We start from the raw sequence: 18,940 nt of genomic DNA, 5'->3' as shown, positions 1-18,940 counted from the left end.
TTTGTAAATTATTGTAATATATGTTTTAAATAAATTTAATATTATGTGGATATTGAATAATTTTTTTTTCCTAAATAAGTCTTTATTAAATATACATAAAATAAAAAATATAATAAAACAAACTAATTACACATAATGAAAACATTAATTGAAAGTTTTAAAATGGTGTTATATGTTTAGAAATAATAATAAAATAAATCCAAAAAATTTACTATGCAAATTTTCTAAAATAATTAGCATGTAAATAATACATTTAGAGTTCAAATCAACCGCCGATGTACAATTATTGTACAGTACAATGAATTATATGCATACAATTATTTATTTTATTGTTTTTATGGTAACACTGAGCGACATAAGCTCAAAATTACCGTACTCTCATAAGAATACATGTAATTTTTTTATCAGTGTCCATTCTGGTTTAATCTATTCTGTGACTACATTAAGAAATTAAATACTAAATAATATGAAAATCTTGACAGTGGACAAATCGGTAGCGAAAAAGTTGTTATATAATCAGTAAAGATCTTCAACACTAAGAGAAAATTAAAAAATAAATAAATATTAGTCAAATATAAATAAAAATTTATAAAATAAAAAACATATTATGTTTTATTGAATTTATATTTATAACGAAAAGTTTCATTTAAATAAAATAAGCAATCTCCTTTTAATAGTAATTGATTCTTATCCACTTGGGGTGTTAGCCAAACATTGATAATCGCATAGTAAAATGAATAAGAAGTATGCTCGATCACAGTCAGCATTTTCGTCGTAGTACGCGCAAGTGCATCGCCTTGTGTTTTTGTGCATTCGTATACGATCGTTGAAATACGACCGCATCCGAATGCACTTTAAAACCGGGCGATTTTTAAATTGATAATTCTGATATAATATATATGATAGACATAATTTTTAAGTCATAATTATATTAATTACTTTAAAACAACGCATTCAATAATATTTTATAATAAATTTAATCGTGGATACTTATTTTAGATTCTATGCATTTTTTTGTTGTAACTTTTGTATTTTAATGAAAAATTAGGATTTTGTACCTCGTTAATTAAACGTGAGCTATATTAACTAGTGTGCAGACTTATTTTTTTATGTTTTAACATTGAATTAACACCACATTAACTTAAGAAATTAATATTAAATATATTACATTAAGTTAAGATGGTACATTTTTGGAAAACATAGCGCATAGCATTTTTTTTTTCTAAAAAAATGAATGAGTATTAATTAATGTGAATTTTAAAAAACAATCAACATTATTTATAGAAATTATTTTACTTATTAAGTGAATGAGAGAGATAGCATAATATAATCTTGAAATATAGATTATGTTTATTTTATTTTTATAATATAAAAATTATATAATATAATATTTCAATATTTCTAGTACCTTTTCATTGTATATTTTTTTAGTGTGCTGCTAATAATAAATATAATCCATCAGATTTATTTGAGGACAGCCTAACATATTTAATGGGGATATGTAGCTTTTAAATTTGAATACAAATATCCGAATCTTGTAGATAATTTGAATGAACCTAATGATTGCATAGAGGTTAAATAATTTGGAACATTACGACAACCATCACCTACATTAATAAATTTAGGAAAAATCATAGGAACTATTTTTAAAAAATTAAATGAAAATGGTACTTATAGAAATACAGTTAATATAAAATATTTTTACATACCTATGATTAAATTTTTAATAGATGATATTAGAAAAACTCCAGGCTTAATAAAGGAGGTACTGGAATTAACTAAAAAAGCATGTAATTCAGATAATCTTTTGGTGGATGATGAAGTCAAAAACTTCATTATTAGAACAAAAATATATTTTAGAATACGGAATATAAATAAAAAAACTTGCATCACGAGAAATGAGCAATAAAAAAAAAATTCAAAAATTTATTAAATAATCATTAAAACTACATTTTTTATAAATAATGTAACAACTTATACTTACTGTAAGTAATTACACAATAAATTGATATTTAATTATTTATATGCAGTTAAACATAGTAAAATTTTACTATGCAGTTAAAGTTTTTCTCAGGTTAGATTTATCAACGAATTAAATCTTGGTTTATAAACTACTACAGTGTAGCAGATAATACAATAAAGATGTATTACAACACAGTTGAAGTTAATAATAATAATAAAAAAATTATAAATGAAATTGAAAACCGAAATTAACTAAAAAAAGTTCATTAAAATACTTGACTATAACGGGACAGTGCCCCTTAATATAGAATATATACAACGCAATGTATGTACATGTGACGTCACGTTGAGTTTATTGTTGGTTACATATTTTACCCCTAGGCTTATCATGCGCACTAATTTGATCGAGCATACTTCTTATTCATTTTACTATGGATAATCGTAGCTATTACTTAAATATCAACAATGTAGACAGTTTTTATTAAATATTTAATATTTCTCAAGAGGATATATAGCGCTATCTTTACAGGTATAAATTAACAAAAAATCGGTTACCACTTGTTTGGTTGACGTGCCCTATCAATGTGTATTTCATCTATGTACTCAATTAGTTGATAAGCAATATTCTTGATAAACAGTGGAGTTGATGCCGCTCTTGGCATTGAAGTGATATTTTCTGTGTTATCTTAAATACAAGTTTGAACATGTTTTTAAATACATAATTATTTTCAATAATTCAATCAATACAGAGCAATTTGATTAATTATTTTAAGATTTTATGAAATAAATATTATTTAATGTAATATATAGTAATCTAATGCTTCACATTTTGTAAGGAAATTGAAAATTATTGTATTTTTCTAAAATGTCGGAAGATATCCGTGATATATTAGACATAGATCGCAATGCAGGACCACAGGTCTCTAAGGATGATATACTTGGTGTACAAACTAAAAAAAAAATGTCATTGCCATCAGCTACTAGGCAAACACGAAGACCGGAGGGAATGGCACGTGAAGTTTTTGCACTACTATATAATGACAAAAAAGATATTCCACCTGTTATTGAAACAGAAACGGGTATTAATTTTACTTTTATTTCAGGTTTTGATTAGAAATTTTTATTATTTTATTAAATTTGTTGTTTTAGGGCCTACTTATAAACTCCAAAAAGCTCGTTTAGGGATGAGACGTGTTCGACCATGGATATGGACTCCCTTTGTTAATCCAGCCCGTGAAGATAAGGTGGCTTTTTATCATTGGCGAAGAGTGGCAGATGAAGGAAAAGAATATCCCTTTGCAAAATTTAATAAGGTTTTATTATAACGATTAATATTATATTATATTGGTACATTATTATCTAGTGCTAATTGTGAGATTAAATATTTACCTGCTATTTTATCAGAGAGGAAATTAATTCTATTAATTTAACTTTATTAAAATATTTGTTTACAAGTCTTATTTTTACAAAATTTTCCATACATTCCAGCTTTATAGGAACAAATACAACATAATACAAATATTATGGTACATTAACTGTCTTTTTTTAGTTTAACATGTAATATTCTTAATTATCCACTTGTATATCTTCTTGGGTAACATAATTAGTTAATTATATTATTTTTCCAAAAAATGTATAAGCAGCTGCATTCCTTTCATTTGAAAACTCGAGGAAATTTCTTTTCGTAATAATTTTCTAAATTGGTACAACAAAAATCAATAATTGAAATAACATTGTAAGCTTTTACTCTACTTAATACATCATATATGAGAAAAAAAAGATTATTAATAATGTACTGTTCTGATAATGAAAGTACAAACTTATATAATTATAACCGTCTTGATATTTATATATAACATATAATATTCCTCGATAAAATATAGTGCTATGTGCAAATGCAAAATAGTGTCCTAATAAAAATACACCATATAATTAAGATTCATAATAAACATAATAGCAGAAATGAATCAATGCCCATATTAAAAACAAGCGCGTAGACTTAAAAAAAAAAAAAAAAGCTCGTAAAACGGTGAAAAATGAATGGATTGAATTGATTTTTTTATCATATCTCAGGAATGTCATTGGGTGGGTCTGATGAAAATTTCAAACTTTAAGTCGTAAAACGCTAGCGTCAGCAAGTGTTTTTCTCAAAAATGGTCGAAATTTTAAAACACGAGCGGCAAAAATTTTCCTGGAGTCTGCTGACCGAGTACTTTCGTTGAAAAAAAAAATTTTGAAAATGCGAGCACGTTAAGTAATTTTTCCAGAAATGCGTTTTTTTCCTTGTTCTATTATATAATAAGATATATAATACAACTATTTTTTTAAAGGATTGAATTATCAAAAGTATTATTTAAGTAATTCTATTTTATATTATACACAAAGGTAGGCAATAACTAAGTTAAAAGTTAAATAACAAAAATTGATCACTGTTGGCTGATATTAATTAAAATAAAAATAATTAATTTAAAACTAAAAAATACTTAATTTAAAAAGACACAATAATTTCAAAAAAATAGCATATATGTATTTCGGGAACAATGATACTTTCCTAAGCACTAAACACATACTTTCGCGTAGGATGCCAATCAAAACAATACATTTATTGGTAGTTTTCATTTTGTGTGCAGAATATTAGTATACTTTTGGTATGGCCCGGGTCACCATTTATTTTACTTTAAAAAAAGCAACTACAATAATTATTAGTGACAAAGTAATTAGTAACAGATTTACTTATATATCTCTACTAAAAATAAATCCAATGAAAAATATGTGCAGGCTTTTATTTTCTTAATTAGTGTGTCTAAGATTTTTTATCAATATTCTGCATCCTTAAATCAATTAATAAATTTATTTAAATAAATTAATAAAATCTAATTGGACAAGATTTTTATTATGAGATTGATCTAGTTCTCAATAGGATTTTTAAGCCATTAATAAAAATGTTTGTAAAGTTTTTTAAAATCTAAAACATTCTTTTTGAAATTTTTATAAAGAATTAATATTTATTGATTTAATTTAGTACATAAAATTGTAATAGTTATCTAATACAACATATTAAATGATCATTAATGCTAACAATTTCTTAATTTTTTTCAAAGGACAAATTAATTTATATTGTACTTTTGAATTTTAATCTTGTAGAAAATTGAAATTTTGAAGTATACTGAAACTGAATATAAGGAAAATTTACAATCTGAGTCATGGAGTCGGGAAGAAACTGACCGCTTATTTGACATGTGTCAACGATTTGATTTACGATTTATAGTCATTCAAGGTCGGTGGAATTATGGTGAATATGAAAATACTATTAAACGAACTACTGAAGACTTAAAAGATAGATACTATTCTGTATGTAACACGTTGACAAAAGTAAGTTTTGGAATAATTAATTCAATTTAAAAGTAAATTTTTAACAATTTTTGCTATTTTTTAAGTTAGTGTAGATTTAAATAATATATTTTTATTTAGATAAGAGGTGGAAATGTTAATGAAACAAAAATGTATGATGCAGACCACGAAACTCGTAGAAAGCAACAGCTTGAAAGACTTTATAACAGAACTCCTAAACAAGTATATGTTGAACTATAAGCAATGGTTTATAATTAACTGATTGATTATTTTTTAGATTGAAGAGGAACAAATACTTATACAAGAACAAAGAAAAATTGAAGCAAGAAAACGGGAAAGAGATCGTAAGACTCAAGATTTACAGAAACTAATAAGTGCTGTTGACAAACAAAATGAGAGTCGAAAAAGCTTAAAAAGTGATAAAAAGACACCTCATCATCGTAAGCGTTTACCTGTAACTGTCAGGCCAACAAGAGTTGATCCTAATGTAATTTTTATAATTAAAATCATAATAATCAAGAACAATATTTTCTACAGTTTGATATAATTGACAGACATGTAATTGTGACATAATCTAATACAGGGCAAATTATTTTTAAAAATCATGTACACCTAAATTCTTTCATCAATGATTTAAAATGAAATTTTATCAATTTCAAGACTTCATAGTAATTTATACACTGACTTTTATTGCCCATTATTGCACTGTACCCTTTGATTATAACAATTTTGAAAGATAACTAATGTAAGATACAAACATAGGTTTAAATTAAATTTTCATTAAACCTTTAACATAATATGTATTCTTTACTTAATAAAAACATATTTATGATTAAATATTAAATATTATAATAAATGTTTTTACATAGAATTTTGAGGCTACAACTATAAAATTTCCTGATATTAAGAATAGTGGTGTATCTACAAGATCACAAAGAATGAAAATACCCGCTAATGTTAGTCAAAAGAAAGTAAAAAATGTTGAGCAAGCATTACAATCCTTAAAAATAAGTGAGTATACAAATTTTATATTATTTTATGTACTGTATATTTATTGTATAAGAACTTGGTTTCTATTTTGTTTAACATACACTGTTTGTATTTATTGCTAATATCTATTTGTAGAACTTAATCCTATTCCAACTGAGGATATTTGCCAGAATTATAATGATTTACGAAATGAAATCGTTTTGCTAAACGAACTTAAAGCAGCTTGTAGTTCTAGTGAATTTGAATTGCAAACCTTAAAACATCAATATGAAACACTTAATCCTGAAGGTGTAAGTTAAGAGAATTATTTTTTAAGAAGGAGAAAATTAAATTTAGACCTACCAAAAGTTTTATTTTAATTACGCCTATAGCTATAAATCTGCATAAAAAGTTACTAATTATTTTTTAGATTTTAAAAATTTCTCCTGAATTAATGCAAGAACTTGCTAGCTTAAGTGTCGATGAAGATGAAATTGGAGTAAAAAGTAATGAAAATAAAAAGGAGGAAGATCAATCAATGGACTTGTCTAATTCAATTTCAGATCCAATTCCTAGTAGTGTATTAGACATTATTTAAAATTCTAAATTAATGTATTATTAAATATAAATGTTATAACTATAATTGTAATATTTTTAAGTAACTTTAAGATACCATTACATATTAAATTTTGTATGATAAAATTACAAAATATAAATTATAAATATTGATTTCTTAAATTTTAGTTTTTAATTGATTAAAGTAAATTATTTTTGTATAAATAAAAATGTGAACTTGAAGCATGAGTGTAAATGGAAGGGTTTATATGGTACTTAGCATATGGAATAACATCAGCAGATTTCAACATTCTTTAAAAATTTTGTAATAAGTATAAAATAATTCTTTATATTATTATTATTCACTATTTTTTCTTTTTTTTTAATTTTGTTAGTGCACAATCTCTCAGTACAGTATGTGTATTTCATCTTAAACATATTAATGTTTTGGTGGTTTCAATAATTATAGTAAAAATTGAGTGATAGGGAAAAGATGTATTTATACAAGGTGATTATTTTAATGCTAGCCATTCCTCATTTACCTTAAAATAATGATTAGTGATATATGAACTCTTCAATTTTCAAAAAGAACTTAAGATGTTCAGTTGAATTCAAATATCAAACTTAAAATTGAAAAAAAAAGAACCGAACTTTTTCTTTGTAAATTGGTTCAAAAATTAGTGAAATTCAATATCGTTCTGAATTTGTTGAAGAACGATAAAAAAAATATTTTGCCTAAAAATTAATCAAATGCAATAAAATATTTGGATTGTTCAGCTCGGTTAGGAAACTATTGAAAAATTAAAAGTTCGATTCAATTTGATCTTAAAAGTGAAGGTCCATAACATCACTAATTCATTTTTAATTACATTAGGGTCAATTTAAGCATAAATGTACTACTATATATGTGTCTTTTATTTTTAAATTTATTATTTAGAAACAGCATAAGTTTATCAAGTTGTAAGTAATCTCAATGGCATCTATATAAACCTGTGAATGTATATAAAGTATTACTGCATGGTGCAAAGATTATAAAATTTGCTCATATTGTCATTAAAAATATAGTATAATTAAAAAAAAATATGTTAACAAAAAATGTTTAGAAGTATAAGATTTATAAAAAAAATTACAATTTTATAAGTTAATATATATATATATATATTAGGGTATCCCAGAATTTTAAAGTTTCGGAAATGCTTAGTGCATACCCCTCAAATTTATTTGTATACATATAAAAAAGAATACAAAAAAAATTTCAGGTCGATCAAACAAGTTTAACCTGTGCCGACTTGAGGTTGAAAATTAGTTAAAAGGGGTAGTTTTTCTGTTATTTGCCATTAACTCGTAAATTAGTGCTCTCATAAAAAAATGTATAGGAAATAAATTGTAGATATAAATGATTTGTATAACTTAGATTTCTATCATTTTTCTTCTAAACCCACTAGTTTTCTAGAAAAATTGAAAAATAAGTATTGTCGAAATTGGGATATCTACGAATATTGCATCATGTCTGACGAACCGGTTATAATAAGAAATAATGTTTCATACAAAAATTGTTTAAATTTTAATTGTCTAAAAAAAAGTAATGAGTAAAATTTTCATTGGGGAGATCGTTTTAACATGATTAATAATTATTTTTACAAAATATATGAGTATTATTGGTTAAATTTCTTGTAGTCAAATTCTGTTTATGCTAATACATAACAAATTTAAAAAATACTAACTGGAAATTATAATTTTATCATGCTTATTTTTATTTTAAAGAAATTAGAATTACAATGCTAGTACTTATAAAAAATTATTATTGGGGATATTCTATTTGAGAGTTTCTTTGTTCGAATTTGGGTATAATTTTCTATGTTCTTGCATACACCACAGCAAAAATTGTTTTTGCTCCTCTTCGACTGTAATCAAACCATGAAATCTTGCATCAACTTAACAGCCCTTTCAGCAGTATCATTTACAGCTTTCAGGGTTGATATAGTTTTATCGGCTGCTAAATATGAGACATTTGTCACCTATGATAATGGACATTTGTTCAGAAAACTATCATCAATTTTTAAATGCAAAAAGTAGTGATTTATTTGAAAAATGTATTTTGAAACGATATGTTAATGAATTCTACAACATATTTTGTTTTTAAATGTTATTGATTATGGGAATAACTATTGATAAAACCAATATTATTTGAGAATTTCATCTTATAAAGGTCAAAATACAATAGTCAATATATAAGAAATAAAAGAAAATTGAATTTACATTTATTTGAAATAAAAAATTTAAGGAGATTACGAGAAATTTCCCTCTATCTGGCAACACTGCGTATATCTATGGTGTATTTAATCACTGTTACCTCAGATTTTTTTAATATAATCTGTGCTGTTACTGTGTGCAAAATTGATACTGTTATTTGATAAAAGGCCTAAATGATAAGATTCACTAGAATTATTTCATAAATCATCACTGCATTAAATAATTTAACTTTTTTAAAAAAATAATTAACTTTTTTTAATTTATATGGTTTATAAAAAGAAATAATTTTTAATAATGAACGTTTTCACACCAAAAGTTAAAAACTCAACGTATATTTGTGTTATTAGGTAAAATGTATTAATTCAATATAAATAATATGAGAGACAATTGTGGATGATTATTTTAATAGATAAATATTTAATAAATAATTGTATATAATGTTGTTGACAAGAGAGTTGTGATTCAAAATTTGACACTAATATGAACTTAAATTTAGATTCTTTTCGCAGTATACTGCAAATAGTGGAACTATAAATGTCCATGAGATAGAACACCATTCTAACATGAAAGAATACTGGTGGAATAAAAAAGGGCCTTTAAAATCATTGCATTCACTTAATCCATTAAGGTTCTAAACACACTACTATTAATTTACTTCAGATAAATTATTTATAAAAAATTAATACGCTTTTTTTTTTTAGGGTATCATTTTTGATTAATGGATTATTAAATACAAAAAATATTAATTCCATGAATTTGAATACAACTAGTAGATTAAAAAATATTAAAATACTTGATGTTGGTTGTGGAGGAGGTATTTTAACTGAAGTAATTAAAAGTCTTTTTATTTATTTTAAAAGTTAATTTTAAAATTCTTAATTGGATTAGGCTTTATCACGTTTAGATGGTGATGTCACTGGAATAGATGCCAGCAATGAATTAATTGAAGTTGCCAAAAACCACTCTTTATCAATAAAACATAAAAAAATCAGGTATGTTAATTCTATGAATGTGTAAGTTTTATTTCTTTGAACTTATTATGCAATTGTTTCTAGATGTACTAATAATATAATTTTAGTATTTTATTCATTTATTTTTAAATAAATTAAAATTTTTAATGTATATTAAGTATGTATAATCTATGAGCAAGAGACTCTAATCTCGGGGTCGTAGGTTCGAGCCCCACGTTGGGCGCCACTTTGTTGTATTTATATATGACTTTGTTGTATTTAAATATGGAACAATCTTTTTGTTCTAAACTTATAGTTATAGTAGTTCAATAATAACGCAAAATGTAGTTAATAAAGATATAATCAATCAAAATAAAACATAAAATATTGATACACTTAAAACCGGATAAATAAATAATACACCAAAATAAAAACTTAATGTCACAAACGAACCACACGGAAAGAGATTACCTTCGGTACTCCCGAGGTCTTCTCTCTCTCCTCCCTCAATTCATTCCATTTCATCTTATATACTAAAATATTTTGTTTTTCTTTTTATAAAATTCATATAGTAATCATTTGCAAAAATGTTTATAAATATTTACTTCCTGATAGTAACAATAATTCGGGAATTACAATTAATCTAAACATTACAAAAGTGTTCTACTTCTAGGTTTACAAATAATAGACTATATTATATTTTTGTAATAATAGATCAAGAAATTCATAGTTAAACCAAACATTACAAAAATGCTTTGTTTTCAGTTTTACAAACTAATGACCTATATTACAAATCTAAAAATAAAAAAATATTCAAAATGCTTACTTCTAAAAACCAAAATAAATACTCTAAAAAAAAAAAAACCACAACTATGTATTTCAATATCTGTTATCTGGCAAATACATATTTATCTTGTTTTTTTTTTTTTGAGAGAGAGTAATTAGTTTTAATTTTAAACTAGTAATACTTCTTTGATCTTTTAAAAAATATATCATTACTCTTAGTTTATAAAATCCATTATTTTAAACTTAAGTTTATGTAAAATTAACATTTAAAGTTTGATTAAATTATTTTAAAGAAAATGTAGTTTTTTGAATTTGAAAATTTTAAGTACTTATCCCATGAGTATAGTCATCAGAATTTCACTTGTCAGCAATTTGTCTTATATTATTAAGTTTTTGTAAACATTTTTAAATTCAAGAATAAAAGCATAAAAAATTTATTTTAACAATCATAAAAGATGTGGATAACTTCTGAGGTCTGATTGGCACTATATCTTTTAATATTTTTTTTCTGTCAATAGATATGTTAATGAGCCTATTGAAGACCATGTTAGAAATAATGTAGGAATGTATGATGTAGTGGTATCATCTGAAGTAATAGAACATATATCAAACAAACAGAGTTTTTTAACAAGTTGTGTTGAGTGTTTAAAAGTATGATTAACGTAAAAGTATTATATAAAATGTAATATATTGCTACATTAATAACAATAACATACATCTGACAATTTCTGAATAATAAGATTTTTTTATAAAAATTATGGTGATTTTGCACATAATATTTATATTTATACTATTTATCTAACATTATTTATTTTTGCTCCAAATTGATATAAGTAAGACTAGAAAAATTAGAGCTATATCAAAAATTATAGAAAGTACATAACTAGGCTAAATTTTGTATAAATATCTATTTTTATGAATTAAATTGATTAATGTATTTATGTTATCATCATTGTCCCCTTAGCCTCTAACCAACTATTTAGTTCTTACAATTGTTTAAAGGGATTTTTACCCAAGCCTATGATCTGACATTACCTCATTATAATTGAGGCAAACAATAAATGATAATAATGGGTAGATATTTATTGTTTAAGAGTATGTTCAATTTATTTGCTCTGCAAAAAAATTAGAAAAATTTGCATGAGTGTTATTGTTATTAATGTAGTAATATTTTAAGTGACTGTCAATTTCTTTTGTTTAATTGATATTTTAGTTATATTACAAGTTCACTGTTAAAAATTTTATAAAAATGTTTCTAATTAATTACTATATTTAGCCAGGTGGATCACTTTTTATTACAACCCCAAATAGAACTTTCATTTCTTGGTTGAACATAGTAGTATTGGGTGAACAATTTGATATTATTCCTAAAGGTACTCACGAATGGGAAAAATTTATTTGCCCACACGAACTGCAATCTATATTAGAAATGAACTGTAAGTAAATACTATAAAACTTTAAACAGTATTGACTTATATTTTTGAATTAAGGTTATGTCTTAGTTCATTATTTTTTACTCTTTAAAAATAAGTGATACTATGATTATTCAATCACTAATACATAATGACCACATAATGTAATGTGATGATGAGTGGAATTACATTTAATAATACTCTGTAGTATATTCTTTTTTGTTTTTTAGGTAATTGCAATACTGTGTCAATAAATGGTTTAAGTTACAATCCATTAACAAATTTTTGGAGCTGGGCTAATACAACAAATTTAACCTATGCATTACATGCAATTAAAAATAAATAAAATTTAAACTAATTATTGTTAATAATTAAACATCTAACAAAATGGATCATGTTAATTATTTTTAGATATAAGCTACTAGCATTTTGTATCTGACTTCTAAAGTAATTTATAGAAAATGTTTGCTTAAACTCTTAAAAGCAGAGATAATTTTATGAAGTATTTCAAAAAAAATAGATAATTCAATTATTAACAATTGTCATTAAATGAACTTATGTTGTGCACCTATATGAGTGCACTAGGCTTTTGTTTAAGTGCTAAAGTTACTTTGTCTTTTAGTAGTATATACATTTACTTAATTAAATAATGGATTAACAACACATTATTATTATACTAATTAACAAATTTGTGTTATTATTGTTGGTTAGTTTTTATATAATTACTTCAGTAAATTTATTACTATCATCAAATATTTTAAATTAATTTAGTATTTTTAAAAAATAATACTATGTTACAATAAATATAAATTATATTATGAAGTATATTTTGATTAATTAACTATATTTTAGCTTCTATGCGAAGCTGAGAAGGTATTGGTTTTACTATGATGTGATAATTTTTGTGTCTGTTACCACTTTTTCTCAGCTCTCACCAAACAGTTTTCTTTCAAACATACGTCAAAAAATCACAAATCGTATCCAGTTGAAGACATCACCCAAAAAAATTGAAAAAATTTCCCTCATTCCCTGTAAATGGGGGAAACCTCAAAAAATATTACAAATTTTAAAAATTCTTATTTTCGAAATTTTTTTACTTTAAACCGCCACAACTTTCTTAAAAATTAATAAATGAATATAATTTTTTTATAAATGCTTGATGTCTTCATCTATCATTTGGTATATTTGTTTTATAAATCTGACCCTTTACCTGCCCACAGGGGGGATTTAAAATGACAACTTTTTCACAAAAAATTAACTTTTGAAAGTGTTCCGGAAAGTCTGACACTTTTATATATATCTTTAATTAAAGCTAATGTAGTATACTTTATTATGGAAAAAAAAAAATTTCGGACTTTATTTTATCTTTAAGGTGAAAATAGACATCAAAATTAAGATATCATTATACTTGATCCAACTATGCTACGTCACCACTGTGCCGCGACCCCCCTGTGCTGGGTTTTTTTTCACATGATTTCATTTAAAATTTGTTTTATTGTACACAGTACATTAATGTTAGGGATGTGACATAATACTTTTATCCTAATTAACAAAAATTTCATGGTTTTTAAAAATATGTGTAAAGAATAAAATAACACTTATTTTAGATAAATTTATTTAATATACTCAATGAAAATTAATTTTACATTTGTAATTTCAAAAAATTATAAATTGGATCATGTTATATTATTACTCTGTAGGTTTCATTGTAAATCGAATCAAGTCTACTTCAATATCAACACTACTCTGTTTATGAAATTTATAAGAAGCCGGTAAGTCAAATCTTAACTCTGCAATTACTTTGGAGTAAATACCCCATTTCTTGGCTTCATTTATAATATGATCCCTTGTACTTTTTTTATGTAATGAATAAACAGCTGTACGAGCAAGATGTATAGCCATGTTCAAAAACATAACATCGGCTCCTTTGTCTCTGGTCCCAAATGGTGGATTCATAATAACTGTATCAAAGGATTTAGCTTGTATAATATGTTTGATATTTTTAACATTACACAGTATAAAATCACAACGATCTGATAAATCACGATCAGCTGTATTTTCTACACTAAGTTCAAGAGCAGATGGGTCTATATCAAACCCTAAAAATAATTATCATTTTTAAAAGTGATTTAAGATAAATAAAATTTAATATTGTAATACCTGTACAATAATTAGCACCCAATAAAGCAGCACCTATGCATAAAACTCCAGAACCACATCCCAAATCAGCAATCGATTTTTCAGAAATATCTCCATATACAAATTGGGCTGTATGTAAAATACATGCAGCAATATGTGAAGATGTTGTGTATTGTTCCAGTTCTATTTTTGGATTTACAAATGTTTCAATATCCTCAAGAGCAAATTGTAGTTTTTTTAATTTCATACAAGCCATTTTAATTATTTTTCTATACGAGGCAACACTGGCAATATTGAATTACCAAAGGCTGAATCAGTAGAAATAAAAAACCCAGTAGATTGTAAAATTTGAGTCCGCTGAAAATGGTTGTCTGATGCTCCCTAAAAATAAATTAAAAACAGTAAAGAAAATGTATCCCCTAAAACATTTTTTTTCACTTAGAGATGGATGTTTTATACTAGATTTTTTAAATTTACGTATAATAGTTAAAAAATTTTACTAAAACTTATTAACAGGATCTGTAAGTTCATGAACTAAAAAACCAGATGGATATGTATATATTAATGTACTAAAAAACTACTAATGAACACATTTTTAAGAGAAATGGGACAAGTTGCTATTTGCTAGTTTTCAGAAGTCTTTTTAGGCTCCTGAAACTCAGTGACACTTATATTTGATTTAAATAAATATTGACAGGAGCCCTGGAAACTCAATATTTTAATAAAAATAATTTTGGTTTTTGATTTTGTTAATTTTAGGCTCTGCAGAAGTTAACAGAGTACAATCTACTTTCATCATTTTACTATATTCTGTATATATGTATTAAAAATTATTTCATAAGAATTTTTCAGGGGACATGTGTTGCGGGATGGTTTAAATAGTTGTTGACAATACTGATATGTTAATTCATGCCTACCACTGTAGGTGAACGGATGGTTGACCATATGTGCCCTTTTACGGTGGCGAAAAAACCCCATTTGTTTAGTGCAGAAAGTAATAGTAAACCATTGCAAATAAAAAAAATTTCCAAGATATAACAATCCAATTAGTGTTATCCAAACTAAATGATTGTAAAAATAAAAAGTAAAAATCATTACATAAGCATTTTTTTTAAGAAAAATATAAATTATAACAAAAATAAAGCATACCAGTTATTTTTTATTTACGCTTATGTATTTTTCTTTTAGAAATAATAACTACATATAATGTTAAATATGCCAATTATACACAAATAAAATTTAGTTTACTGATTTTTGTTATATTGAAATAATAATCATGAACATACAGATTATTAGGAATTAATTAATTAAAGATTTTAATACCGGACTATTTGTATGTACAACTGAAGGGGTTGGAACAGCACCTGTTTTGAGTAATAACTGTTTTTTTTGTTCTAAGTCTTCAAGTATTTTTCGATTTTGAATTCCTAAATAAGTTGCTTAAATTTCATATATTTTTTTAAAATAATAATAAAAGCAGTAAACTATGTATGTATGTAACCGAACCCAACACGTACTTTGTAATATTTGAAACCCTAATAACATTTTCTATTTAAAGGTTGTAAATTTTTGTTTCTGAGATTATTAAATAAAAAGTTATAATAAAATGTTAATCTTTATTTTTAATAAACATTACATAACTCAACTTAAAAGCAGTGATGGCATTAAGTTTGATAGGGACCCTGGGTAAGAATGGAGAAGGTTGAGGAGAAGTTCTCTTCAATAAAAATGTTGCAACAACCATTGCCATTGCTTCAAGGGTTTATAAAATAAGCTTAATTTGACAGATTATTCTAAAATTTTATAAAAAGCATTAATAACATAATATGAACTAATTTTAAGTTTTAAAAATTTTTAAGATAGATTCAATATTAACACAAAAAATTATTATAGTCTCATTTATTTACATTAATATTACGAAAAAAGTTGAATTTTATTGAGTATAGTAATTAGTCAAAAATTATTTTTAAGATTAATACTAAAAAATAAATTAAGTGTTTTATTTTAAATAATTCATAGATTTATCCACCTTGAGTTAATATCATTAAATTATTGGTTAAATTGATTGGTGTCTTGACTCATAAACAAAATAAAAATCTATAGGTTAGTGTACAGTATTTAATTAATAGTTGAAAAAAAAATTAATATATATTCATAAAAAATGTTTACCTCTAGCGTTTTGAGTAGGAAAAGACATTACCAATTAATTAATTTCAAATCCTATTATTTATTAATTAATCGTACTGAATATAAATGATAAATTAATGTTTGATTTAAACGTCTAGAGAAATTGAGAATTCATTAGTGTCTATATTGAATGTAATTTTACTAAACTGTGTATACTTAACTCTTAAGATGAAATCGGATAATTGTACTTAAAGTCAAATTTATTTAAAAAAATAAATAAATATTTCCAGCATTTAACGAGTGATAACAGTATCATGTTGCACCGCATAATTACTTATGTTATTCGATCACATACTGCAGTTGATTTTGTTACTATTGATAAAAAGAATCGATTTTGCATGGCATAAATATTCATTTTTTTGACATATGACATATGACATAATACAGCGAATTTACTTTTAGCTTCGATGCGAAGCTGAGAAGGTATTGGTTTTACTAAGATGTGTTTTTTTTTTTTGTGTCTGTTACCACTTTTTCTCAGCTCTCACCGAACCAATTTCTTTCAATGATACGTCAAAAGATCACACATTGTATCTAGTCGAAGACATTACCCTTAAAAATTGAAAAAAATGCCCTCGTTCCCCGTAAATGGGGGAAACCTCCAAAAAAATTACAAATTTAAAAATCGCTAATTTTCGAAATTTTTTCAATTTTTTTTACTTAAAATTGCTATAAATTTTTTAAAAATAACCAAATCAATATAGTTTTTTTTTATAGATGCATAATGTCTTTACCTATCATTTGGTTTTTTTTTTTATATGTGACCCTTTACTTGCCCACAGGGGGTATTTAAAATGACAACTTTTTCACAAAAAATTAATTTTTTCAACTTAACTTTTGAAAATGTTCCGGAAGGTCTGACACTTTTATATATATCTTAAATTAAAGCTAATGTAATATACTTTATTATGCAAAAAAAAATTTTGGACTTTATTTTATCTTCATGGTAAAAACAGACATCAAAGTTGATAATAAAAATACGATTTTTGTAAAAAAATTCTTTTTTATATTTTTAACTTTATAATGCTATAACTTTTATTTTGGACTTTATTTTATCTTAACGGTGACAATGGCTACCGAATGCTATTTTTGTGTGAAAATTTTCGATTTTGTATTTTACGTTTTTAACTTTATTATGCTATAACTTTTTGAAAAATGTATGGATCAGTACAATTTTTTCATGAGGAGTAGTATTTATATACATCTTTCATTTGACATACTGTTTTTTTAAATCCGACCATTTCCTTATATGCGAAGGGAGTTCAAATCTAAAAAATGCATGTAGAAAGTAGAACTTTTTCAACTTAAATTTTGAAAGTGTTCCGGAAAGTCTGACACTTTTATATATATCTTAAATTAAAGCTAATGTAATATACTTTATTATGCAAAAAAAAAATTTCGGACTTTATTTTATCTTCACGGTGAAAATGGCTACCAAATGCTATTATTGTGTGAAAATTCTCGATTTTATTTTTTACATTTTTAACTTTATAATGCTATGACATATTGAAAAGTGTATGGATCAACATTATTTTTTTATGAGAAATAATATTTTTTAATAATCCCTTTTTCATTCTACATACTTTATCTTAATTAGGATATTAATAATGAACTAGCAGATAATGTAGCTTTTGGAATAGTCCACCAATTTTCTAAAATTAAACAGTATCTAAAGATTTGCATCGAAGCGTTTTTTTTTTATAGTGATTTTAATCACTGTCAGATATCATTATACTTGATCCATCTATACCACGTCACCACTGTGCCGCGACCCCCCTGTGCTGGGTTTTTTGTTAATTTACACTGTCTTCAAAATTGTGGTTTTAGTCAAAGATTTGTCGTTTACAATGAATAGAAAATCAATGCCCTTGTCTTTTTTGACTAAGTAGTGTCAGAAATGGATGTCCGAGTTGGAAAACATGTTTACATTATTCCATTTTATTTCATGTGGTGTGTACCACTTGGGATTATGTATTTTTTATATATTTTAAAGTGACCCATTGATTTAATTGTTAAAATAGGTTGCACATTTGACAAGATCATTTTACATTTATGTATATCTAATTTTAAAAATAACTATGTTATCATTAACTAATGTTTATCTAATAGAACTAAGAGTGTATTAAATCTGAGTGATGATAAGAATAATATAACTTGTTGATATTTTTTTTTTTTTGAGTAATTATTAATATCTATTGTTGTGTTGTTTGTCAAATTAAGTGATCTTGTTCGAAGATTCACATTAAACAAATAATTTGTGGGTAATAATATTGATAAGGTACCCTCGCAGCAATTGGAAAAAGTAGTTTATGTATTTTATTTTCATACGTCAATACTAAATAATATTAATTACATTTTATGTCATCACTTATGTTT

The 18,940-nt window shown here is 24.8% G+C and overlaps 3 protein-coding genes across 6 annotated transcripts; 2 read left to right on the top strand and 1 right to left on the bottom strand.

Moving 5' to 3' along the window:
• Positions 1-2,420: 2,420 nt before the first annotated feature.
• LOC126905558 (DNA methyltransferase 1-associated protein 1) lies at positions 2,421-7,020 on the top strand. Its single transcript, XM_050685379.1, has 8 exons — positions 2,421-3,041; positions 3,112-3,275; positions 5,107-5,334; positions 5,434-5,535; positions 5,591-5,800; positions 6,183-6,324; positions 6,439-6,593; positions 6,713-7,020. Exons 1-8 carry the CDS (start codon positions 2,828-2,830, stop codon positions 6,878-6,880), a joined length of 1,383 nt encoding a protein of 460 aa, XP_050541336.1. The 5' UTR covers positions 2,421-2,827; the 3' UTR covers positions 6,881-7,020.
• A 2,250-nt stretch (positions 7,021-9,270) lies between these two features.
• Positions 9,271-12,628, top strand: LOC126904325 (ubiquinone biosynthesis O-methyltransferase, mitochondrial). The gene is made up of 7 exons (XM_050683297.1): positions 9,271-9,437; positions 9,587-9,718; positions 9,792-9,918; positions 9,979-10,082; positions 11,345-11,477; positions 12,103-12,262; positions 12,469-12,628. The coding sequence occupies exons 1-7, from the start codon at positions 9,385-9,387 to the stop codon at positions 12,582-12,584; spliced, it is 825 nt and encodes a 274-aa protein (XP_050539254.1). The 5' UTR covers positions 9,271-9,384; the 3' UTR covers positions 12,585-12,628.
• Positions 12,629-13,836: 1,208 nt separating this feature from the next.
• On the bottom strand, positions 13,837-16,861 carry LOC126904326 (rRNA N6-adenosine-methyltransferase METTL5-like). 4 transcript variants are annotated; one of them, XM_050683299.1, is made up of 5 exons: positions 16,726-16,861; positions 16,547-16,658; positions 15,701-15,804; positions 14,399-14,758; positions 13,837-14,337 (listed from the first exon to the last, which is right to left on the bottom strand). In XM_050683299.1, the coding sequence occupies exons 4-5, from the start codon at positions 14,631-14,633 to the stop codon at positions 13,928-13,930; spliced, it is 645 nt and encodes a 214-aa protein (XP_050539256.1). In that variant the 5' UTR covers positions 14,634-14,758; positions 15,701-15,804; positions 16,547-16,658; positions 16,726-16,861; the 3' UTR covers positions 13,837-13,927. The 4 variants fall into 4 exon arrangements, with proteins under 4 accessions (XP_050539256.1, XP_050539257.1, XP_050539255.1 ...); XM_050683300.1 differs by adding an exon at positions 16,407-16,449 and having other exon boundaries at positions 16,547-16,806; XM_050683298.1 differs by having other exon boundaries at positions 16,547-16,806.
• Between the last annotated feature and the right edge of the window lie 2,079 nt (positions 16,862-18,940).

The sequence above is a fragment of the Daktulosphaira vitifoliae genome, unplaced genomic scaffold (genome assembly GCF_025091365.1).
Source record: "Daktulosphaira vitifoliae isolate Bord-2020 unplaced genomic scaffold, ASM2509136v1 Scaffold_4, whole genome shotgun sequence".
Taxonomy (NCBI): Eukaryota; Metazoa; Arthropoda; class Insecta; order Hemiptera; family Phylloxeridae; genus Daktulosphaira; species Daktulosphaira vitifoliae.
The sequence above is the reverse complement of the archived record's forward strand: the minus strand, read 5'-3'. Positions and strand labels throughout refer to the sequence as shown.

Coding starts and splice junctions, on each gene's coding strand:
- LOC126905558 (XM_050685379.1), top strand. CDS start 2,828: ATGTCGGAAGATATCCGTGATATATTAGACATAGATCGCAATGCAGGA. Junction 3,276..5,106: donor CCTTTGCAAAATTTAATAAG/GTTTTATTATAA, acceptor TTAATCTTGTAG/AAAATTGAAATTTTGAAGTA. Junction 6,325..6,438: donor ATTACAATCCTTAAAAATAA/GTGAGTATACAA, acceptor ATCTATTTGTAG/AACTTAATCCTATTCCAACT.
- LOC126904325 (XM_050683297.1), top strand. CDS start 9,385: ATGAACGTTTTCACACCAAAAGTTAAAAACTCAACGTATATTTGTGTT. Junction 10,083..11,344: donor ATAAAACATAAAAAAATCAG/GTATGTTAATTC, acceptor TTCTGTCAATAG/ATATGTTAATGAGCCTATTG. Junction 12,263..12,468: donor ATCTATATTAGAAATGAACT/GTAAGTAAATAC, acceptor TTTGTTTTTTAG/GTAATTGCAATACTGTGTCA.
- LOC126904326 (XM_050683299.1), bottom strand. CDS start 14,633: ATGGCTTGTATGAAATTAAAAAAACTACAATTTGCTCTTGAGGATATT. Junction 14,338..14,398: donor GGGTGCTAATTATTGTACAG/GTATTACAATAT, acceptor AATTATTTTTAG/GGTTTGATATAGACCCATCT.